The sequence below is a fragment of the Oryzias latipes genome, chromosome 6 (genome assembly GCF_002234675.1).
Source record: "Oryzias latipes chromosome 6, ASM223467v1".
Taxonomy (NCBI): domain Eukaryota; kingdom Metazoa; phylum Chordata; class Actinopteri; order Beloniformes; family Adrianichthyidae; genus Oryzias; species Oryzias latipes.
In genome coordinates, this window is record NC_019864.2 from 17,773,899 (window position 1) to 17,798,259 (window position 24,361).

Sequence of the window (24,361 nt, forward strand, 5' to 3'; positions counted from 1 at the left end):
AGCCCCAATCATTTTTGTTCTCTTATCCCTCTGTTCACACTCTGTCTGGCTAGTTTACAGCACCTCACACCCCCAACCGTACATTAGCGGTGCAACAAAAATGATTAGCAATATTGGCGCGATCCAGCCGTACGGTTTGTGGCCAGCTGGCCCCTCAGATGAGGAAAATTAAGACTTCTTCTAGTCATCTAGAAGTGGACGCATCTGGATGGAGCACAGCAGGGAGTTGTTGTAGCGCATACGTCACTGCTACAAGCTTTTTCCAACTGCATCTTTTCATCTGCTCATGACTCACGATTACAACAAATACTCTGAAATTTTGAGCTTAGTTTTCTTTATATATATCCTCCATTATGAGAAAACGCTGCAAGAATTTGTAAAAAACACCAAAAACACAGTTTTCATCAGAGTGGGTCTTTAAAAAAGCCCAATCATGGATTTGCGTTCTCCAAATCAAAGCTGAAACTTGAGCTGTCTGCACGCGTTGTCACGTTGTTTCTATTCAGGGGGTTAAAACTCATTTGTTCAGCCTGCTTGCAGGTTTCAGACTCAGAAGGGCTGTCTCATTTTTAATAAACTGAACACAACAGGTGTAAATCCCCGCTTGAGTTGGTGTGAAACTGTTAGATCCAGTCTTATTGCTGTTCGGGTTTGGCCTCTTTGTTGGGTGACATAAATGCAGGTCAGAAACAGGTGACCGTGTATATTTAGGGTCTTTTTCTGAGTGTTCAAGAGAGCCATAAGACTTTCCCACCCCCAGTTAGTGCTGACTGGGTATCTTACCATGGTATTAATACTCCAGCCAAAAATAACCAGGGTCCTCTGCTCCATGTATGTCACTGGCTTGGGCTGGGCCAGACTCAGAGGCCAGAACTTGTTCCCATTACATAGACAGCCACCATTTCACGTCTGCAACCAACAAACAAAGCCACAAAGCTGTGGTCTGGGCACTGTTAAGGGACCATAAAGGGCAGGAGTACCACGTGCATGCTGCAGCCATGGTGAAGTGTCTGATCCGAATCACCACCCGGGTGAACGTCCACCTGCGTATGATCAACCACTGCTACCGGGATGTAAAGGTTCGGGTGCTGAGCCTGGGGCCTCGCATGCTGGGCAAGGCCCTGGGTGTCCTGCCGCTGTACCCCTCCCTGACTGCAGGGCAGCAAGAACTAGACAGTGTTAGTCCCTTTTATGGCACTCCAATGCCCAGCGTTCAACCCAGCAGCTTTCCAGGTAAATCCATCATCCTGGAAAACACAAGCATCTTGACAGTCTTTTAGTTTGTCATTCTGGTTTGCTTCAGTTTTGTATTTCTTGTTGTTGCTGTTGGAGAGACATTTGTTTATTCTTTGAACCTTTTGGGACAGGTTTTTAATGGGGTTTTTTTGTGTGTGTGTGCATGTGTTTGTAGTAAAATCAGATTTTACTTGTTTGTAATTTAGCTTAAAATATTAATAACTGCATGCAAAAAAAAACGAGGAATTTTCAAGCAAATTACTGGATACACTGACGCAGATCAACTCTGAGAATAGAAAAGGCAGATTGAGTCTTGCACGCCTTTTTCCCCCTATGTATCTGTCATGTCAGCCTGAGCTTGGGTGCTGAACATAATCTGCCCTACTTTCCTAGCAAAATTCTTATCCTGGACTTGTGAAAATCTGAGTTTTTAATCCCTTCTCGTTTTAGTGAGGGTATAATGTTGCTGCTGTTAAACTCTGGCAAATGTGATGTAGTCAGCAGTCCCACCATACCATAGCTCTTCCTCACTGACATGTATACTGTACAGCTTCTCTCATCGACTGTAGTTGTCACAGTTTAAAAACTCATTGGTGATTGGTAGATCAAGGCGCAAAGTGTTGTAGTAAGCAAATATATCTGTTTTTAACAGTTAATAGTTAAGGTTTTGAATAAAAACTAGTAAAACTTATTTGGGCCTTTTCAAGCATGTGTAATGTAGCCAGTTATTAAAAAAATGTGGGAATAATCTCTTCTCACAGGTCCAAGAAAACCAACAAAATCTAAAGTGCTGTGACATCTAAAATCATCTTTGGGTTTAACACTCAGATTATACCGCTACTTACTTGAACGGAACTTCAGTTGAGAGCTTTTCTGGATAAATGTTTTGCTCTGGAAATCCCTCAGTCAGCCTGCAGCTTTTTAGAGACCTCTGCTGGACAAATGTTTCTGGAAAAGTCAGGCACCATAACAATAGCACAGTATGTCTGTAACTGTGACATTCAAACCAAAGCAAGAGCAAGATTTTTTAATACAAGTTATTTCAATGTGTTCAGCTTCCAAGGTTTTCTGCACCTGCAAACAGGATGCAGCTGACACGATGCTTTAAAGGTGCACATTATGGAAATGAAAATTGATGTCGAAACACTTGGTAGAACACACATTATGAAAGAAAAAAAGAAAAGAATTTTAAAGATAAATTGTCTCTTATTGTTTTGAGTCTTTCCAGAGAAGATATCAAAATATCAAAGACTTGTAAAAAATCAAAATGTCTCAATGAATGAAGCTTTGTTTTCTTATAGCACTGTACAACTCCTTAAGGGCACCAAAGTGCTTCACAATAAAAGAGAGACAAAAGAAAGTTAGAAATTAGGCAAATTAAGAACAAAACGAAAAAAAACAACAACATAAAATTACAAATAGCAATAAGCAATCAAATCCCCTTAATAAGCTTAAAACAATGATAACAGGCCTTTTGGGAGTTTTTAACATTTATTTAAAAAGGTGCACTTATTAAACTCCAACTGAAGTTATACCATACTTTGTTCTTTCCTGAAAAAAAGAAAAATAAATATAGTGAAACAGACTCAAGTATTTTCTTTACATATTGTAAAAAAATATAAAGTAATATTTTGCGATATAGAAAAACATACCAGATATATTGTATTTGTGAGGACTTGATAGCAATTTTAATTGTGTCAACAGGTTACAGTAGGGATTAATGAGCATTTTATATATTAAAGTTATGTGAAGCAATGTGACCAAAGTCAGCTTTACAGATGAAATCTTTTCACCCCTGTGTACTAAAGATTTTCTAAGCTTTTCTGTAAGTCTGTTATGGAAATATAGATAATAAACTTCCATCTAAAAGGGAAAGTCTTACGCTGACAAATTTAAAATTACACCACCAATTTCATGTTTATGCAAACATTTCAATTAGAACCATAAGTGTCTGTTTATGGCAAACATACCGGTAGATGTCTGTGAATTCTTAGGATATTTGACACTGATGCACAAAATCTTTATTGCACAAAACCTAAAAGCAGTATTACAATATGGAACTGAGAAGGCCAAAGTCTGTAAGTATGTGCAAAAAATTCAAAGGGAAAAATTACACTGATTTTTTTAATGCAATTTGATGGGAAACTTAGAAATTTGCATCTTGATAATATGTTTAGTTGACTGTCAACATATGTGTTACCGAGAATTTTTAGGATTCTTAAATTTTGGAAGTGTAAGAAGAAATAAAGTAGAACTAATTGTGAGAGAGTGTGACAAATCTACAAAACAATATAGAAAAAAAACAATATTTCAACTGTTTAAAGTTTTTATAAAATATTCCTTGTATGCCTTTTTTATCTTTTAATGATAAATGTCGTTACTACTTTGCCTTAACCCATTGATGCCTGTATTTATTTCCAGCTAGGAAAAAAAATTCACTTAGTTTTTTTTTAAGATGCTATATTAAGGTCATTTTGGAGCCAAAGTGGTTTGCTGCATATTTCCATCAATAGTTGACGAGGGGTGAATGTCTAATAATATTATGAGAGAAATATAAGACTATTCATAGTTTGAGGAACGGTTTACCTGTAATTCTTTTCTTAGGACTGGAGTCGCTGCGGGACAGTGCTCACTCCACACCTGTGCGCTCCGTGTCCCATGGGGAGTCCTTCATGCCTCGCTGTCGCAGTCAGGCCACTGAAGAGGCGGTTATCTCTGATGAAGCCTACAGCCCCTCTGACAGCGTCCTTCCAACCCCGGTGGCCGACCACAGCGTTGAGCTTTCCGTCTCACGGCAAATCAACGGTGCTCCTTGCAGCATTGAAGAGGAGAAGGAGTCGGAAGCGGGAACCCCACAGCAGGAGGAAAGGGGGGATTTTGGTGCGGAAGGTAAATCTGTAAAGGAGGGCTCAGACTCTGCCCTCAGCGAGGTGGAGCAGGTGAATAAGTTTGTCTTAAGCGTCCTCCGTCTGCTCCTCGTGACCATTGGACTCCTCTTCGTCCTGCTCCTCCTCCTCATCATTCTCACAGAATCTGATCTTGATATTGCTTTTTTGAGTGACATCCGCCAAACCCCTGAATTTGAACAGTTTCACTTTGAGTACTTTTGTCCGCTCAGACGGTGGTTCGCCTGCAAGCTCCGCTGGGTGGGTGGGCTGCTCATCAACAACTAAAACTATGGGGTCAGTAAACCTGCACTCGGGACAGAGGAACACCTACATCTCTGGAGGGGCGGAGGGCAGCCTTACCCCAGCCACAAACCCTGCTTCTTTCATCCATCTCTTTCAGGCAGACAGTTTGGACCAGCAGGATGTTTACCCCAAAACACTTTGCCTTCCCTCCAAAAACTCTTCCTTGTTTACCCACAAGCCTTTTTTTCTTTCTTTTGCTTTCAGATTTCAGACTTTTTACTTCATTTCAGGTATTATTTTTTCAAATTACAATAAAAAGGAACTGAATTTTTTTTACACAAAAATAACTTTTGCAACAAAAGAATACTGTCTTTAATGTTATTATTATTAATATTTATTACTTTTGAACTGCAATGGCATAAGAGAATGAGAGGCGTCAACTAAAGGGAAATTAAGGAAGTTGATGCATTTTTATGAAAGGGAAATGAGGTTTTGTGAGCGTCAGAGGAATAGCTGCTAAGAAAGAGTCAAAAGGTTGCAATGTCTTCTAAATCCAAGAAAAGAGCAGGCTAACGTTTTTAGAAAAAGAACAAAAAAATGCAACAAGAACTAGATAGATAGGGTTTGTGAAACTGGACACAGATAGGGTGAAATCTCTTTTGAAAGAATATGATAACTGTTTAGGCTTTTCTGGTTTTTAAAGACATCTCAACATCAATGTAGTGATAAAAAGGTTAAACTTAGACATCAAAATAGTTCTTTATTTTCTAAAGATTCAGTGAAGTAGTGTGTGATGAATAAAGAAGAGCTGGTGGCCATCAAAAATTAACTGACACCTATAGATAATAGCCTAAATAGATGTGCAATGCTGGTATGATTATATTTACTTTAAATGTGCTCATTGCTTCATGTTTTTTTTTCTATCAAGCTTATTTAATTAGTTTTGAAATTCAATGAATTTCAAAAATTTGTACGAATGAAGAGTTTGATCTATTTTTGGTTTAATATCAACCTCTTCAGTTTATGTATCATACTGTATGATCCATTTTAAGTACTGCTAGAATAAGAGTAATGATGTACTTTTGTACAAATTAGTTTGTTTCCTAATATATATATTGCAAGTTTTTCATGTATATTTTAACAGAAGGGAAATATTATTTTGTTATGGAAGACTAAACATTTTACCTTTTTTAGCGTGTTGTTTCAAGAGAAGTCGGAAGAATTTCTGAAAGTGGGGGCTTTTATTCAGATCCACTCAGAAGTGATCCATATCCCATCGACATCAGCTTTAAGTCAGCCTTTGCTCTATTTGCTGCAGTCAATGATCATTTAAATGTAAAATTCCATTAGATAAAGTACTGATCAATCAAAACTGGTCTAAAAGCAATTTAAAAACAAATTTTGTTACTTGAAGTCAAGACGAAGCTGACCCACAAAAGCCCACTAACAGAATAACATGTACTTGACAACATAACCGGATTTGTATAAAAAACATGTTTAATTAGTGAATCAATTAAAAATGGTCCTATAAAGAAAATGTCAAACTTAAGCTTGTGAGGTTTATAATGTGCTTTCATCACTTTATTTACCGGTATGTATTTTTCAGATTAAAAAATGGCATTGGTTCCACATTTATATAAAATGATATCTCACATTTTGTTTATATTGTTTAATTTCCAAAGCAATAAGGGTCATGGCTGTTGGATTCTGGGTAAAGTCCTCTTTTGTTATTTTTTCATTTTTTGTATTGCATTTACATCCTGCAGGTAGTGCAGGTATATCTTCTGGTGTGTTTGTGAGTAGGAATGGAAAGAAGATGCAAAGCAGAACAGGATGAAATTGGGAAAGCTTTACAAAATAATAGAAAAAAGAAAAGAAAAAAAAAAAGCACTGAAAGCTGTGGTTCTGAAAAACAGTTTGGGGATAGGGTTGACAGAATTTAATACCTGTTCAGTTTGTTCTCATGTTCATCATTTTTGCTTGAAGTGCACCCATCAGCAGCTGCTCCACCAAAGGCATGATAGTCTAACAGTGGTCTCCAAACCTGGTCTGCAGTCCTACCCCCCCCCCCCCCCCCCTCCCAGCTGTTCTCCCTGCACATTAGCTGGATTAATTTATTTCAGGCTGACTGAACACATTTTTACCAGGTATATTTTAGCAACTAGGGTGAGTAGAGCTGGAAAACAAGCAGGACAGAAGCTTTTCAAGTTTAGACTGCTGGTCTATAACAGATCCATGTCTGTCTAATTTGTTTATGTAACCCTTGTGCTATCCTAGGCACTTTAACATTGGGAGTTGGGCCATCTAGACCCACTAGACAGTGCTCTGAACCTTTTTTCTTCAATGATTTGTGATCTTCACTGGTGTCCATGGATTGCATGAAATCTTTCCACCTTTATCCACCTTTGTCATGGTAGGGAGAACACGTCAAAGTAAGGGTGGGGTCATTTAAGATAGCACAAGGGTTAATCATCTCCAGCATTCATTTCTGCAGTAAAAAACAAACAAAAAAACTGAAATTAGAAAACGAAGTTGGAAATTCTTAATCTCACTTGTAGGTAATTTTTCTATATGAAATGTTTGATGTCCTTTAGTAAATAGTCGCAAGGATCTAGGTTAATTTCTTTAAAAAAGCCGCAGAGTGGCTAGGTTGACTTAATTTGTGTTCACATCAAAGATTCAAACTTGAAACATCTCTGTGGCTTCAAGTTTGCTGCATCAGGCCACCAGGGCTTGAGGCGTGAAGCAAGTCTGTAAATGTGTCCGTTTTTTTTTTTTTTTCTTTTTCATGCCATTTATTTGATTATGTAGCTTTGGTGGTGGTCTCTCAGCACAACAATGTTTTTTAGAATATGAAGGCAGCATTATTCAAGGAGCAATAACCAGCTGCAAAGAAACTTTACAAATGTGTGTAAAGGTCAAGAAATAAACAGGGTTTCTAAGTCAGATGTTGTTCTAGTAACACAATTATCAGAGTTCTACTGTGAGGATTCTTATGATCTGACCACTTAGTTGTTGTTTCATTCAGAATAAGAATTTAATTTAAAACCTCTTTACATGGTTTTTTTTTAAAATGTTTTCCATCATTAATTGACCGATAGCTCCCTGTGACTGGATCCTGTCTTACCAGAACCTAATCCATCTCTGAGGGTTTAGAGAAGACTGTAGTGTCTTTGGAAAAACTTGTCATTTTTAATCACACAGCTGTGCAACCATCTGCAATAAACTTTGATCAACGTGATTTGTACAGCAAAGCAGCTTATTTGTACTTGAAAAGGCTCAACTTTTCAAATACGTTGCATGCTGGGAAATAAGAGTGTGCTCGGACATTTGATGTGACATTAAGACTGCAACAGAGACGTCAGCTTCTCCCCACAAGACAGCACCTTTTAATGAGGTCTTGGGTTATTGTATTTTTTCTTATTTGCCCTTCAATAGTCTCAGAAGTGTTATCTAGAGCTAAGATTGTGTTTTATTTAGATCATTAGAAAATACGATCAGCTTTGGTGTTTTCTACTCAATCAATGCAAAATGCTCACAGCACAAAAGGGGGATGAAAACCATCAAATGTGTCGGCTCTTTGCTCCTCTCTAACCCCCCCCTCACAAAGCTGTATACATATCAACTTGTATACGAGTCTGGTCATGTTTACTGTAGTCTGCCTTTAGTCCTCTGGTTTGGATGTCTTTTTAATGACAATTTACATTTATTTACCAAAAGGAATCAACGTGCCAAATCCAGTTCTTGTCCACTTTGACCCATTCCGAGCCCATGTCGTACTGTAGGAATCCTTCTGTACAAGTCAGTATAAAGCATTGTTTCTAATAGTCCCATGTAACTGTTGACAGTAAAGAAAATGGTTCAAACTTGAAATAAAGGACGTTTAAAAAATGGGTTAAAGAATTTGATGGTTTTTTTTGTGAGCACACAAATATTTGTCCATGTAAAGAATGTAAAGATGAGTGAGTCATGGGTAATATTTTATCTTTATTACAAAATACAAGTTTCACAATTTACAGTGGTCCCTACATTTGTACAGACAGTTTACATTAATCAACAGGAAACACAAAAACACACGAGTGGAAAATCGGATGAATGACTTGGTTCAGCAGCACTGCGTGATCAGCTCAGGTGAGAAAAGCTGGGCTTTAAAAAGGGCCGCTGCTTGCTTTGAGGCGTCGGAGCGGCGAGGATTCCTGGTCTTCTGCCCGCTGGTGGATCTCCTGCTGAGTTCCTGGACCCTCGACCTGCAGCTTGTGAGCTGCCTCTGGAGCTGGAGGAGGACCAGGACTTGCTGTTGCTGGAAATACCAAAGATTTCCATTGTAGAAAGAAAAGGAGACCATTTGAGTTATGCAGCAAATTCTTTCACTCTTGAGCAACACTATAGAAAACAGAATAAATGAACTAACCCTCTAGAATTAGAGCTTGCGTTTCCAAATCCTTTTCTCTTCTTGGAATATTTGAAAAAAGGAGCTTTCTTCCTCTTCTGTCCCTGTGCAGACCTGTTACTGAAGTATGTTGAGGACTCATCGTCCTCGTCCTGAGTGCGGCCTCGTGTTGTGTCGATCCATCCTTCACCTGCACCTTCAGCCTGTTCCTCCACTACAAAAAAATGCCATTAATAATCCTCCATGGGGTTTATAAAGGAAAACTTGAATAAATGAGTAATGTCGCTCTTGTTTCTCACCAGGAAGCTGCCGCTCAGAGTATTTCTGCAGAACCTTAATGACTTCCGCTCCATACTTCTCCAGTTTGTCCTCCGTCACTCCATCAATTTGCAAAAGGACTTCAGGATCAGAAGAGAGCCTTTCTGCTCAAGAAAAAATGTGAACAGTAAAAAAAAAAAAAAAAAGCAAGACAAACATTTAAGAATGCACTTTAAAATGTTATCATTTCCAAAATCACCAGCTATCTTCTTCAGTGTGGCCGTTGAAAAGATGTTGTAATAGTGAAGGCCAAAAGCTTTTCCCAGCTCCTTGCAGAGATCAACCAGTTCTTTCAGACACGCCTGGACCATCTCGTCTCTCTGGGAAACACTCTTGGACACAGCAGCTTTCTGTTTTCTGATGCTGGAAGCACTTTCTGTCTCGTAGAAGTCCACCTTAAAAGTTTATTTTAAAAAAACAAGCACGTTTAAACTTTGCAACTAAAAATAATTATTGTCAATCTTCTTACAAAGTGGATTTGATCACATAAATTCTCAGGAATACAGAAAACCTACTTAATATGATAAGACTGTTGGTGTTAAAGAACTCCATGCTACCTGGAAATTAGTTTTTTTTTTAGTTCTTTGCTTTCTAATGTACTTAAAACCCACGTATTTAATCCTAATAAATCCTACAGCTTGATTGGATTGGGTATTAAAAGTCAAATTTATGAACAATGATGAGAAAAACTGAACAATGACTGAAAAACCCTGGTTTTTGACTTTTAATTGATATTTTTGTATGAATAAATGCCTTCAAATGGTAGAGGGGAATGCTATATCTTAAAAGAAATGATGCTTTTTATCTCTGATTTTTTTTTCAAAACTTAAAAATTGCACATAAAGATACTTCCTTAAATTTCAAACCACTGTGTAAGCCTGAACAATGAGCTCTCACCTGCATGTACCCTGACAGCACGTTCATTGCTTTTGGTCCAGCAGAGATGTAAGACACGGCTTGGCCATTGTTGGTGATGTAGAGGTCCTCCACCAGGATGTTTTCCAGAACCAGTTTCTTGAAAAGCCGGTCAGCATTATGGCGAGAGTAAGCTCCTCCCATTCCAAACATTCCCGTCTGGATTTTGGCAGATTTAGACCCTGAAACCATGAATACTTACTTTAATGGTTACTAAATATGTGTCTTTTTTTTTTTTTTTTTACATTTTGAAAAGTGTGATGTACCTATGAAGATGTCAACCAGCATGTTTAGCGTCAGTCTATTCTGCTGAGCTGTCTTGCCAAACCTGGATCCAACTTTCTCACAGTTCTCCTGGACAAACCTCACAATCTTCTTGACATCTTCAGTCACGTTCTTCATCTGATATTGCTGCATAAAAAAAGTGGATTTTTCAAAAGGTTGCACTTGGCAAGGGGATTTATTTTTAGAGGCAAAGAGAAAAAAAACGATTCTCACGTTGGGTTTAGCACAGTTGTCACAGCTGACATCCGGATGGTCTTTACAGAAGTTTCTGTTGAAGTTCAGCTCTCCAAAGTAAGCCAGCAGTTGGATTCTTCTGCACTCCATCACGTTCTCGCAGAAATGCACCATGCTGTGCAGGTTGTTGAAATGAGTGGCTTTGGTGTGGCTGTCGCCTTCTCTGTCCACTGTGATGAAGCACGTGATTCGAATCACATATTCAAGTATCGACCAACCGTAAACATTATTTAGATTACGCACACCAGAACATTTAGCACCAATGCCCCTTACTGCTGATAATCCTCTTAATGCGGTGGACGTCAGTGTAGGAGTAGAAAAGAATGCAGTGAGAGATTTCTCCATCCCGTCCTGCCCTCCCCGACTCCTGATAGTAACCCTCCACTGATTTCGGCAGGCTGGCGTGGATGACGTAGCGCACATCCGGCTTGTCGATGCCCATGCCGAAGGCTATGGTGGCACAGATGACCTGAAATGAAAAAGGGGAAAAATGTATTTGTTTCAAATGACTTGGTTTGTAGAGTCTGTCTGATAATCAAGATGTACAGAATTAAAACAAATTGTTAAAGATCAAAAAGGTAGGTCCCATAAAAAGTTAACTGAACCATAAAAACTTGAATTTATGTGTTCAGTCCATCTAAACAAAAATACATCTACAAAAAAAATAATATAAAGTTAGGAGTGATTAACTAAATGTTAGATTATTTATTTATAAAACAGAAAAAATGTTTAGCTCAAAGTTAAAAATATATAAATTATATTTAATAATAATAATTACAGTTAAGTTTGCATTTCTTGCTCCAAACTAAATGACAAATGATCTTCACCAACCTGGCAACCATCCTGGTTGATCCATTTGCTCTGCACGTACTCTCGGTCTCCGTCGCTCAGGCCGGCGTGATATGACAGAGCCTGTATGCCCGCCCTCTTCAAACTTTCCGCCATGGCGTCACAGTCGTTACGAGACAAACAGTACACAATGCCCGAATCCCCTGTTGCATAAAACATCGAAGGATTAAGAATCAGTCATAAATGTAATCATTATTTCATTAAAGTGTGGAATTGAAAGACAAATATCTAAAATGTAAAAGATTTACTTTCATTCTGACCTAAATCTGTCTAGCATGTCTAGACAAGCTGAGAGAGGAGAGTTTTTATTATCGCAGTCACAACAGTGTTCTGAAAATAGCAGCAGAATCACAAAAAGGACTGAATTATTTACGTGGGTAATGCTTCTTGATCCAGCCGATGCAGTCCTCGTCTACCTTTTTGGGTTTCTTTGGCAGCACGCTGTACTTGAGGTTAGATCTGTTGAAGCTCATGGTGAATCTGATGACACATCAGATAAAGAAAGCCCCCGTCAGTTCTTGCTGGAAATCGGAGTTCAGTATAAATAATTACCAGAGGGAACACGTACACTTGTGGCCGCATCATATTCAGCTGGTTTAGGATGTCCTTCTGCACTCGGGGAGTGGCGGTGGCAGTCAGAGCCATCATCCGCACGCTGGGGAACTTTTGTCGGAGTTCGTGCAGTCTTTTGAAGTCGGGGCGGAAATCGTGGCCCCACTGAAAGATTTAGAAGAAGTTGAGTGAATCATAAAAGGGTGCTGTGTATAAATAAACTCATACAACACATTCTGTGAAACTTCGAAGAAGAGGAACACACCTGACTGACGCAATGTGCCTCGTCAATGATGAATCGGGCCAGAAGACCTCGCTCGTAAAGGTTCTGCAGGGCTGAGATTAACCTGCCGCTTGCACTCACCTTAAAAAAGAGAAGAAAAAACAAAGTAAAGAGCTAGGATCAAATTCAAATGCCATAAATGTTAGGAAACTCACTTAACACAGGTAATATGTAATGTAAAAGTTGTGGTACTAATTGACAACATGTTATTTAATAATCTGTCTAGTTGTATTTTTCCAATCATCCATTCTTTTTTTAAGTCATTATCATGTACGGAAGCCGCCAAAAGAAAATTGATTTTGATTTGTGTTTTTAACATGTACAAATAGTGACAAACTCTAACTCTATATACACACAAAACACCAAAAATGTTCACCTTCTCCGGGGTTACATACAGCAGCTTTATTAGGGGATCTTTTCTGGAAAGCTGCATATAAATCCGTCCTGCTTCACTGTCACTTTTATCACCAGACAGGCTTGTTGCTGGAATCTAAAAAGAACAAACAATGTCATTTGGTTGTTATTTGCTAATCGTTACATTTTCTGTGTCTAAAAATGATGATAGAACTCAAACTGTTTTCTACAGATCAAAACTAAATCAATGATGTCAGAAAAATTACAAAAATTGAAAGAGCCAGATTGTTAAAGTATTCACAATGTCAAAAAGTGGAAAATTAGCTGAATTATGTTGGTTGGTTATATAAATATAGTTAATTCATCAGATTATTACCATTTTCACACTGAAAATACATGAAAGTGACTCAAAGCGTTTTTCTCTTACATCAAGGGTGGTAAGTTTCTGGATCTGATCGACTATAAGCGACTTGAGCGGGGAGACGACAACTGTGACTCCAGGAGAAACACAGGCAGGCAGCTGGTAGCACAAACTTTTACCTCCACCTGAAACAGACACATTTAAACAAAACAAAAAACAAGTACCGTTAGTTTCATTTAAAATTATGCAGTTTAAACTTTAAACAACCAGGGGCTTCTGGTTTGTTAAACCCAATGCTTCAAACACTATCGGACAGCTGCTGAGTTTCAGTGAACCAATTTCTTATGGATAAATAAATCCTGTCCTTCCATCACTTTTGCTTTGCGAAAAGTCTAAATCTCTATTTTCTGTCCCTGTCAGCAGCAAACCTATTTCTCGGGGAGCGCTGAAGTCCTACTCCTTTACTGTGGCGTACAGACATCCATTGAATCGTTAAATTAGATGGTTCTTGTCTAGCCTGCACTTCCACCAACCTGTGGGCATCAAGACAAAGGCATCTTCTCCCAGGAGAGCGGCGTTAATAGCTTCAAGCTGGTTGAACCTGAACTGATGAAGTCCAAACCGCTTATGAAAGATCTTCATCATTTCTTGGGAATGAGGAAAGTTGAATCCTCGGAAGCGGTCATGAGCTGGGTTTCTGAAGGTGGGCTCTGAATGAAGATAGAAAATAGAAAGCAATTAAAAAAAAACAACATTATCTAAATTCTACTACAAGTTTCTATAAATTTAAAACTGTATTTTGCATCAGTCGTTGTTCAAACAAATCAATAGGAGTTTTTTTGTCTTGAAATAAATGTATATGAAAAACAAAATAAGATTTTTTTTGTATTTACTTTGTGCTGTTAAAAAATCCCTTTGATGCAGGCTATAAATACATCTGGTCTCTAAAACCAAGCACATGCTGAGATCCTCAGGAACGTTTAGGTGGTAGAACCTCAGGTCAGAACCAAACGGGATGACTTTTTTGAGCTGATCCACAGATGGAAGCCGATTGCAGCTAAAAAACAAATTCTCCAACTTTCTTTTCACATTAAAATCCAAACTTTTGCTTTACTGTTTCTTCTGCAGCACCACTTGCAACTTTAGTCACTGCTCTTTTTTATTTTTATTCTATCTGAATGTTTTCTAAATCGGTGCCTAAGCTTTTTGTTTCTGTGTGTCAAAGCTGCTTGCGATCGATCAAACACCAACGCCATTCTTAGAATCTCAGCTCCTAAAGTTGATGAGGGTTTCAATTCAGTGCTTACCAGGTGAACACAACTTGGGAGGTTTAGGTGTGGAAACTGAGCTGGACGGTTTCTTATCCCATGAGGATTTGCTCGGGCCTCCTTCCTTCACAGCAGTCGCGGTACTGGAGTTTTGTCTGGGGACTGATGAAGTTGGGGCTTCCTCAAAGTATTCAGGAATATCAGACTCGTCAAAGTCATCTATATCAAAATCGTCAAAGTAAAAGTCATCCGTTTCAGTGTTATCTGCAGTTGTGCAGGTCGGGGTTTTAGATTTATTTTGCTCCACAGACACTGGTTTCTTGGGTGAGAAGAAATGTGCATCGTCTTCATCGAGACGACTTGTGCTCTCTGAGAAACAAGGTTGTTTTAGAAGTCTGGGAGTTGATAGAGAGTCACAAATACTTTCATCTTCCACACAGATTGCCCTACTGCTTTTGCTGGACAATGGATTAAAGGCAGTTCTATCAGAATGATCAGAGTCATAATCTAAAGAGATGACTGAAGGTCGACGGGGCTGCTGAGACTTCCTGGAGTCCAGAACCGCAGAGCTGCTGGGTGTCAAAACACAGCAAGAAGAGGTTTCTTTAAAGCTGGCATCAGAGATAACTGTGCTGTCAGGCTGCTGCATCCGGAATGAAAAGTCACCGCCAGTAGCAAGAATCCTTTTTCTGCAGGAGAGAGAAGACTTTTACATTTCTGAGAATACTGAAACACCATAAAAAGTTTATGATCAAACCTGTGAGCTCTACGCAACAACAGTTCGTTCCCACAAGACAGAGAGATCAGTTCATGCTCTGGGATGGAGTCAACCAGAGCACAGATGGACTCCATGATACTGTAGAGTTGTTCGCCTGCCATAAGCAGCAGAAAGAATTAACACAGAAAACAATTTCAAAAACCCTGAAGTTATAAAACAAACAAAAAAACTCACGTGTTGAATCTTTGGAAAGACAATGTGAAAGTTCAGGACGAGTTGGAGCAGAACTTTTTGATTGAGCAGAAATGAATCTACTTTGAGTTTTACCCGTTTTAGATCTGTGAAGAAAAAAAAAAAACATTTCAAACTTACTATCATCTGAAGTTACCTTTCTGTCCCAATTCTACCCCTCAACCAAACTCCAACCTTCCCTCACAACCTGCCTGTCCAAGCTGAAATGCTGGTTCTCCTCCATTTCCCCCCCAACTTAACAGCAATAAGACTGAGGTTGGCCTCATCTGCACCAAATCTGTCCTCTCCAAATTCAACAGTTTTACACTCTCCACCAACAACTCCTTTGTTACCTCCACCTCCCATGTGAAGAGTCTGGGTGTCATCCTGGACAACTCCCTCTCTTTCCTCACCCACATTAATATTCCACCCGGATGGCATCCTACCACCTCAGAAACATGAATCGTCTCCGTCCCTTCCTCTCCCCTCAGACTACCTCCATCCTGGTCCACAGCCTCATCACCAGTAGTGTCAACTACTGTAACTCTGTCCTCTTTGGCCTCCTTCACAAACGTCTCTATAAACTGCAACCAGTTCCTAATTAAGCAGCTCAGATCATCACCAAAACCCCCCTCTCCCACCACACCACACCAATACTCCAGCAGCTACACTGGCTCCTGTTTCAGTCCACAATCCACTTCAAAACTCCTCCAATATACTTTCAAAGCCATCCACAACCTAGCTCCTCTCCAATTTGGTCCACATTGCAACAACATCCCACTCCCTAAGATCAACTTCCTCTCTACACCCGACTGTTCCCTCTGCCCGCCTCAGCACCAAACACTGGAACTCCCTTCCGCCTGACATTAGAAATACGGACTGCCTTCTTACCTTTAAAACAAACCCACCAGTTCAAACCATCATATTCCTAGTTGTTTCCACAACCACTTCCTTTTTGACTCAGTTTATTGTTTTTTTTAACTTCTCTTTTTCCTTAGGCCCCTGAAAGGAGCTTTTTTTTAATGTATTATTATTAAAACAAACAGAGTATATTTAGACAGAAGGAGTAGCAAGAACAAGAGTTATGGCAGCAAATTAAATAATCTTAGGGAAAAAAGGGAACTGACACAAAATGCTGTTACTAACTAGGATGTTACAGCAACTTAGGAGTCAGTTGGTTCTCAAGCAAAGATTCACATCTTCAGTTTTCTTAGCTGACACTATTATATGCCAACTCAAATTTTCTTTCTGTCATCTATAACTACGACTAGGGCTGCACGATATGAGGAAAACTCGCGATATGCGATATTGGTAATTAATATTGCGATAACGGTAAATTTACGGTATATTGTTGCAGGCCTAACTACGACTCATTTAAAAGTAAAAATAAAACATACAGAACCCACATAACTCCTGAAAAAATAAAAAAATAAAAAAACCTGCCTTGTCTGGAGTGCAGATGATGTATAGGAAGTCTCATCAGTGTCAGGTGATGGAGGTATGCAATCAAAGTCAACTTCAGGCTCAGAGTTGTCCTGAAGTTCAATAACCTTCGGGTCAATCCACTTCTTACCATCTGAAGGGCAAAGAGATTATCCACAAAAACTGGTTAATAAACTTCCTCTTTTGATTTTCATTGCTAAAGCATGACAATATCCCTACTTACCCGATTTAGTCTCAATCTTTTCAACCACTGTGTTTGTATCATCTTCACTGTCACTTAAGACAGACTTGTGCTCAAAGGGACGTCTTCTCGTTCCTCTAACAGGTGAGTCTTCCACTTCAAATTGTACTGTTTCCTGAAGGATACCAGGTCCAGGTGAAACTGTACTGTTGTTTGAGACAATGTGTTCTGGTTCCTTTATCTCCATACAGGGCTGGTCATCCTCGATGATTAATTCTGGCGTCACGTGAGAGGTATCAGAGCTTTGTTTCCCTGTGAATTCTGGGAACTCCTCATCTGGAGATGATGGCTTTGTGACCTTCCCGGAACTGAAGGAGTCGTTTTTAGTTTTGACAGGAGTTTCAAAGTCATCAAAATCATCCCAGTCATCCAGTGGAAATTGGGATGGATCAAAACTTGGCGCATTAGTTGCATTGATGCTGTGATTGTCGGTTTTGGTTTGAGTGATAGCGCCATTATTACCAGACACAGCTGGGGGATTCCGACATGCTGGAATGACGGAGTCTGACTGGCATTTAGAGTTAACTGTGAAGAAGCTGTTGATTTTGGATTTTTGAGTTCTTTCAAGCTTGTTTGAAAATGTCACAGAAGATTTAGTCAATAAACTGTTCTTCGGGACATTGACATTCCTGTTTGCCAAAACACTTGAGGCGGTTACCTTTGCTGGGTATTCCACGTTAGTTGTACCTGATGTGGACTTCTTTTTGAAAAGAAAGGCACTGAAAGACAAAAGATATGGCATAAATGAAAGACAGATTATTATCTTTTTAGGTGTTTTGGACTTATCAGCACCCTCATGGCAGCAAATATACATTATGGTAGCAAAGAATCTCGGGACAGTTCTTAAGATTATAGGTTCATTCATGAGAAACAAACAATAGTTTTAGGCTCTGTCGTGACAATTTTGTTAAAAAAATTAAAAATACTTCAAATATCAGCTTTCAAAACACTCGGTTTTAATCAAATACACTCTCGTAGTCGTGAAGTTATCTTTGAGGCTCAGATATATTTCGTTTGTTTTTGTAAAGGATGATATGCTACTAGATAAATGCTAACCTACTAAGATAACATTTCACTTACCCCGTTTTTGGTTTAGCCAAAGATAGCTTGCTTTGGTTAGCGTTGTTGTGCCTCGCTAGCTGTTCTTCCAGGTTATTTTGTGGAAGACTAGACATTGTTGTTGGCAAAGTAAGTAAGCGAGTAGCGAGTCTTAGCTAACTAGAAGTCTGTACTGTGCTCAAAAATAGCCTCCCGAACATTTGAGAAAATGAGAACGTTTGCGGGTTTTCCGCTCCTCCGTTAAGCCTTAAGCTAATAAAAAAATAATTAATGATAACAGGTTTTAGCTGTGAACTAAACAAAAAGGTTCTGTGGCAAGAGTCAACCCAAACACCAGATTTTGCGCCCGTTCAAGAAGCACGCTCTCAATTGGCCAGCTTTGAGCGGGGAAGGGATTTCTGGGAAATGAAGTCTAATAAAAATAAATAGGCAGCTTCTACGGAAACTATAAAGGCTCAAAATGCCTCAACGTTCCCCGAGAACGTAATAAATAAACACTTCAGAGGGCAATTTGATAATTTATTTGGTGTGACAAGTCAGGTGAAAATCACACCATTACTTATTGAAAAGTTTGAACATTTTAATAAATAATTCTACACATGTAGCGATCTACAGTCTGAGAACTGGGAAAACACAATTTATGTTGTAAAATGATGTAGAATGCAGTCCCAGTATATAAATAATTGATTTAAAACCCGCAAGGTTATATCTTTATTCAAAAGACTTTTTTAAATTACTTAAGAACAATTTAGGCCAACTTAAAAACTGTAAAAAAAATGTAAATTGTGTGCAGTAAATATGAGCAGTAATGACTGCTTTTGTACGGAACTTTTACCCTGTAGATAAGATTATGTGGAGTAAAGTACAAAAAACTGAGGAAAAGAAGAAACAACACTATTGAAAATTTTGTTTTTCAAACATTTTATTCACATGATAAAAATGTTTTCATTCATTGTTTTTTTATCCATATAAAAAAAAAGTTTCAGATGCAGGGAAATTATTTGAGGAATTTCTTCCCCTTGACTTTAGCTTTTGTTTACATTTCTATTGGAAAAAATATAATTTGTTCACATTTAAACCTAAAATCTACAGAAGTGTTACATATAAAAAATTAGGAAGTGAAAAATCCATTAGACAAGTCTAATATTGATCAAATATAAATGAAAATGTTGATGCTAAGAACAGCCTTTCAAAGACCTTTGTGCAATTTTGTGCAGTTTGTAAAATGTATAACATCCTTCCTTTTTTTTAAAGAATAAGTTCTTAGGTTTTGACTTTTTTTTAGTGGTGATCAGCCCATTTGAAAACATTTCACCGATTTAATGTAATGCAGTTTCTGAAATAAACTATGAATAGACAATAAAATCAAAGTAACTTTACTTTTATTCAAACTCACGTTTCCTTTTGATCTTTTTCATTTGTTTTATTATACTTAAGTAGTATAAAATTAACAATATAGTTATATATGATTCCATTTTAGTGCAGAATTTCTTGTGTAAAAAATAATATACAAATAGGGACTGAACACACATAAAATTGATTTTACCTTTTAAAAACTTTAAAGGAATTCTACTAATTACAGTTAAAGAAAAAAGTCAAACCACAGGAAAAGAGGCACAGGCAGCAAGGCCACACATGTTCTTCCCACGTTCAATGAGAAAGTATCTGTAAGAGAAAATGATCATTAATACTGATTTGAAGTTTTATTAACATATAGTATTAAAGTAGAACTATTACCCATCCATGCCCCATTTAGACCCCCAGGAGTTCTTTACAATCCAGTACGGAGTACCATTCTCTTGTCCATAGCCCACAGCGAGCACAGCATGGTTTACCTTGTCTGCAGTGCTGTGGCATTCAGTGCTAAAGATAGAAAGAGAAGACATGACTGGTGGGGTGAGGAACAAGTAACTTAACTCCCATCATTAACAACCGAACTGGGGGCATTTGATGGAACATAAAATATCAAATTACAAAGAGGAATGTAACTAAAAAGAAACTGTGAAATAAAGATGTGTTCACAACAGGAAAGTCTGTTCACCTCTCTGATCTGGAGCAAGAGGAGATTTTATTTTTCTCCTCTTGTTCCTTTGGCTCATGGAGGTTTTGTGCGCTGCATTGGTTGTTGGGAAATTTCTCCTTTTGTTTGACATAAAGTTCTACTAACCATTTTGAATTTCAAGATCAGCTTTTTCAAAGTTTGAGCGAGTTGAGACCACCTCTTCAGACAGATCTCAGTCTGCTTGTTTGCTCTAGATGAGTTTACCTCAGTGCATTCACAACTGCACTTGGTCCAAACTAATATGGGAAACAAACTCAGGTCCTTTTTTACCGATTTATATGATGTCTGTGTGAATACATTTAAATCAGTTCATGCTTTTGGCAGCGGTGATCTGCTGTACAGTTTGGATTTTCTGGTAAAATTAACCCAGTTATATTATTCTTGGTTGCTTAGGTAACTGTGTGCTCAAAGAATTGTTGATTTTTTTTTTCAGACTTTTGGTTTCATCAAATTAACTGTTAAAAATAAAAAAGAAGTATGATTTTGTTTTTTAATTGTCAATGAACATTTAGTAACAGTTTCAATCATTTGTATTCACAACCTATAGTGGACATGCCTGCACTTTTGTTTTAATAGCAATCTATTGTACATCTACATGTTGAAAAATGTTGACCTGCAAGCACAAACGTGGTTTTGTCTCACCTGGTGTATACACCCTGATGGTAATTCATGAAGTCTGAGGTTACTTCGAACGCAAAGCTGACAGGATTGTGAGTGGCGACGGCGTCCACCATCCCCATCTCATCATACTAAGAGAGACAGCAATGCATTGTTACTACTGTTGTTCAGACACGAAAAACCCTAAATGAAAAACAACTCACCGCTGTGACGTTCACCACTTCTTTCACAAAAGCAGCCGCCAATGATGGTTTATACATACATTTATCTTCCTAATGTAGTAAAAACATGAAGTCAGATGTAGCTTTTTTTATGTAACTGAATAAACTTTCACCTCATGCTGCAGGACGGCTGATGACTTACCATGGCTGTGTAGGGGTAGTCCTGCTCCGTCATTAGTCCTTTGTTGTACATTATGTATTCAAATGCTTGACTGGGAAGACCCCTGAAAGAAAAATTAGGATTTGGTTTAAAATTCAGTTTGATCAACAGCAACAGTTATAGGAAAACTTTAAAGGGCCTATTCCATGCTGTTCTTAAACCTTTCTATAGTAAAAAATATCCACGTATATGATAATTCAACTTTATTCAAATTCAACTTTTTTGTATTGCAGTTCTCCTGCCACCTAGCATTTCAAAGTGCTTCCCATAATAAAATAGATAATAGTAAGATAAAATTAGTAGTTAAAATAGCAAACATAGTAAAAATAATAACATAAAATATTATAAATAAAAACAGATAAAAACCCAACACATACACGTATCCCACAAGTACAATCAAAATAAATTGAATTAATTGTTAATAAAATGTAGTAAAATACATATAATACTATAAAACTACAAAAAGGCTTTGCTAAAAGATAAGTTTCAAGTTTTTTTCTTAAAAATCTCCAGAGTGTATGAAGCCCTCACCTCCTCAGGCAGGCTGTTCCACAGGCGAGGCCCACAGTGGTGAAATGAGGCCTCGCCGTGGGTGTTACTTCTGACTTTTGGGACTACCAGCAAACCTGCACCTGCGGATCTGAGGGCTCTGGGAGGGTCACAAACTGAAAGTAAATCTGATAAAAAATATGGGGCCAGTTCCATTTAAACTTTTATACCAGCACTGGCTTTGGAGAGAAAAAGTCTCACTCTGGCAATATTTCTAGGATGATAAAATGCGGTCTTTGTAACCTGGTTTGTGTGTGCTTCAAAGGTAAGATCTGCATCTAAAATTACAACGAGGTTTCTGACTTTACTGCACACATTCAGATTAAAAATTGATAAAGATTTGACCCGTTCTCTCTCAGCTTCAGGACCAACAATTAAAATCTCTGCTTTGTCTTGATTAAGCTTTAAAAAGTTCTCTCCCATCCACGTTTCAATATCTAAAATGCAACTTAGGAGGTAATCAATGGGTCCCAAGTCATCAGGAGACACAGCCACAAATAACTGGGTGTCATCAGCATAACTAATGTACAAGGATATCCTTTTGGACATAAAAGAACAAATTTGAATGAAATATTAGTTGATTTGAGTTCTTTTCCAATCTGGAAGTAAGAAGACTCGATCAGTGAGGCACAGGCTTTTGCTGGATGTGCAAATTGTTTATATAACATGAAAGCGTTTTTTGCCAAACACCGCTAGCCCAGCATAGAAAGTAAGCGTTTGTGTTAGCCTGGGCGAGAACCGGTTTGTGTTCTTGGGTTGGGAGGGGTTGGTGCTCAGATCGCAGATTTTAGAGGAATACATAGAAATGTTTGAATGGAACAAAATACAGCTTTGGGGTTGTTTATAGTTAGGAATTAACATTATAATGCACTTACAAGCTCAAAAATTTTGATTTTGCATGGTACAGGCCCTTTAAAAGAGGAAGGAAAATGTTGAATCACCCGTTACATCCATGATTGTTGAAATCTTGGGCACAGTCGACCAGCTGTTGTTCTGACTGTTTTAAGATCAAGAATGGTATAAAGACAGCAGTCAGTATATCTATTTTGGTCACTTTGGCATGAAGTGTTTTAAAATTAAATTTGTCACCAATGATAAGAGCTTTCCTGTGGCGATTGCTGTGACAGATTCCAGACAACCAGTGGTGGAAAAAGTCCAACAGCTACCACAAGCTCCCTTTAATACAAAATACAAACAAAAACAAACATAAAGATCATTATAGAACAAATTTTAAGTCAGTAAAATGTCACGACTTAAGATGTAAAAGGAAAAATTGCAAGCACAGAATTAAATATTGCATAGACAGCCAATAATTGTCAGCAAACACATAACTTAAGTCATGTTTACTCAGCGATTTTAGGGCAAATGTAAGTAAAACAGAACAGGTAAAACAATAGGACAAATAATGGTGAATAATTAATGCAGTAAAGACCAACGCTGAGCAGTACCAGCTAGACCTGTTCCTGACCTGCTTGCGGAAGTTGTTCTTGTAAAAAACAAAAACAAAAAAAACTGTATTATAAACTTAGATTAAAAGGCTTTGTATGAAAAAAGTAAAAATCCATGTTCAAAGCAGATCTTTGTCTCCAAGTTTGCTTAGGTTTATCTCCAACCCTTGTCTCCATGATACGTCACAAGACAAGACCTTTGAGATCATTAAAATGTAGATGTTTGTGTTTAGTATCACCTGATTCTTAACTGGTGTTATGTAGTTTCCCTTCTTTCTCCAGTCTATGGAGTCTGGGTATGGCCCTTTGCTGCTGAGGTGGTTTCCACTGGTGGCTGAGCAGTTCTGTAAAATAAAAAAGAAGGAACAGCACCGTCAATGCAAGAAAACGTTTTGACTAGTAAACAACTGACTTCAGGTCAAAAATATCTCTTTCTGTCAGCAGCTTCCTGCACAGCTGGCATACCTGCGGCTCAGACCAGAGGAAAGCTTTGCGGAACTCGGTAAATGTCATGTCTGAAAACTGATTCAGTGCCACTGTGAAAAGAAATGACAAATTACTTTTGTACTGTTCTTTAGAAAAAAAAAAATAGCATAAACCAGAGTTCGTACTTGTGAATGAATGATTTCCTTCATTGTGTTTGTCTATCAACTTCTTGTTCTCAGTGAAAATCTGCAGTCTCTGGTGGTATTCCATCATGCTGTACTCCTTCTTGTGCTGCACAGAATACTTCTCATTTTTAAATCATGGTTTAATTCAACTAGTATTTAAAAGCTAAAAAACGCAGTTTGAAAAAAAAAAATCATGAAACAATTCTGTAAAATTCAGCTGGATTTTACGCACATGTTGCATAAAACGTAATAAAAAAGCAAACACACCCACCTGCGTCATCCAGAACTTAAACTGGACCTCATCTGCAAATAATTAAAAATAATTCATGTTTAATTTGTACCGATTATTATTGACTATGAGGGGAAAGGGAGCAACAAACTAAGGATTGTGAAAGTGAAACTTTGATGCAGCTCGAAATCTGACACGAACAGTTCTTACCGTGTTCGGAAGCACCCATGGCTGAAGTTATGAGCGGCAGAGCCAGAAGCCACAAACCCGTCATGTTTGGTGGAGAAACGTGAATGGAAGGTGGAGAGAAACAGGCGCGCGGAACTCGGTCCGCTTCAGAGAAGTGTTTTTAAAGGTAACCTGAGAGCTTAGTGACGTCACTTTTACCGTACGAAACAGGAACGAATCGGGACAGTGAATTTGAGCCACGGTGGAGGGGGGGAAGCGTTTGCATATTTTAAAAATTAACCACCAGAAGTGAAATAAAACTGTTCATTCAAATTAGTCCTTGACAAAACAAAGAAAAGCTTAAAGGTCTGCTCTCAGATTTTTTTTGGCTCTTGTTCTTTATCTTTCTTTTTTACGACGGAGTTTT

General features: G+C 38.2%; 3 protein-coding genes across 6 annotated transcripts in view; 1 reads left to right on the forward strand and 2 right to left on the reverse strand.

Moving 5' to 3' along the window:
* frmd5 (FERM domain containing 5) overlaps positions 1-6,255 on the forward strand; it is a 45,998-nt gene extending 39,743 nt beyond the window's left edge. For 2 of the 3 annotated variants that reach the window (XM_004070018.4, XM_020704065.1), the window contains exon 14: positions 3,841-6,255. In XM_004070018.4, the coding sequence (XP_004070066.1) occupies positions 3,841-4,409 (569 nt within the window). In that variant the 3' untranslated portion in view covers positions 4,410-6,255. The remainder of the gene's footprint in view (positions 1-3,840) is intronic. The other variant, XM_023955820.1, reaches the window with a different exon arrangement.
* A 2,079-nt stretch (positions 6,256-8,334) lies between these two features.
* Positions 8,335-18,250, reverse strand: blm (Bloom syndrome RecQ like helicase). Of its 2 annotated transcripts, XM_023955368.1 has the most exons (22): positions 17,890-18,250; positions 17,468-17,528; positions 16,792-17,377; positions 16,569-16,701; positions 15,129-15,232; positions 14,934-15,048; positions 14,216-14,865; positions 13,442-13,618; positions 12,975-13,093; positions 12,570-12,683; positions 12,176-12,274; positions 11,927-12,075; positions 11,732-11,838; positions 11,341-11,501; positions 10,783-10,978; positions 10,489-10,679; positions 10,257-10,401; positions 9,973-10,172; positions 9,275-9,470; positions 9,057-9,179; positions 8,779-8,971; positions 8,335-8,667 (listed from the first exon to the last, which is right to left on the reverse strand). In XM_023955368.1, exons 1-22 carry the CDS (start codon positions 17,982-17,984, stop codon positions 8,490-8,492), a joined length of 4,092 nt encoding a protein of 1,363 aa, XP_023811136.1. In that variant the 5' UTR covers positions 17,985-18,250; the 3' UTR covers positions 8,335-8,489.
* A 955-nt stretch (positions 18,251-19,205) lies between these two features.
* ctsh (cathepsin H) lies at positions 19,206-24,137 on the reverse strand. Its single transcript, XM_023955821.1, has 12 exons — positions 23,977-24,137; positions 23,809-23,840; positions 23,538-23,643; positions 23,392-23,462; positions 23,166-23,270; positions 22,568-22,654; positions 22,420-22,475; positions 20,912-20,993; positions 20,752-20,820; positions 20,573-20,679; positions 19,606-19,731; positions 19,206-19,533 (listed from the first exon to the last, which is right to left on the reverse strand). Exons 1-12 carry the CDS (start codon positions 24,038-24,040, stop codon positions 19,464-19,466), a joined length of 975 nt encoding a protein of 324 aa, XP_023811589.1. The 5' UTR covers positions 24,041-24,137; the 3' UTR covers positions 19,206-19,463.
* Positions 24,138-24,361: the final 224 nt, after the last annotated feature.

Bases quoted from the DNA above. Each gene is read 5' to 3' on its own strand.
- ctsh (XM_023955821.1), bottom strand. From the start codon at position 24,040: ATGACGGGTTTGTGGCTTCTGGCTCTGCCGCTCATAACTTCAGCCATG. The intron at 22,655-23,165 runs GTGATACTAAAC...TTTGTATTAAAG, and splicing joins TAACACCAGTTAAGAATCAG to GGAGCTTGTGGTAGCTGTTG. The intron at 19,534-19,605 runs GTAATAGTTCTA...TTTCTCTTACAG, and splicing joins TCTAAATGGGGCATGGATGG to ATACTTTCTCATTGAACGTG.
- blm (XM_023955368.1), bottom strand. From the start codon at position 17,984: ATGTCTAGTCTTCCACAAAATAACCTGGAAGAACAGCTAGCGAGGCAC. The intron at 15,233-16,568 runs GCAGGTTTTTTT...TTTTCTTCACAG, and splicing joins TCATCTGCACTCCAGACAAG to ATCTAAAACGGGTAAAACTC. The intron at 10,402-10,488 runs GTGAGAATCGTT...TTTTTTATGCAG, and splicing joins ACAACTGTGCTAAACCCAAC to CAATATCAGATGAAGAACGT.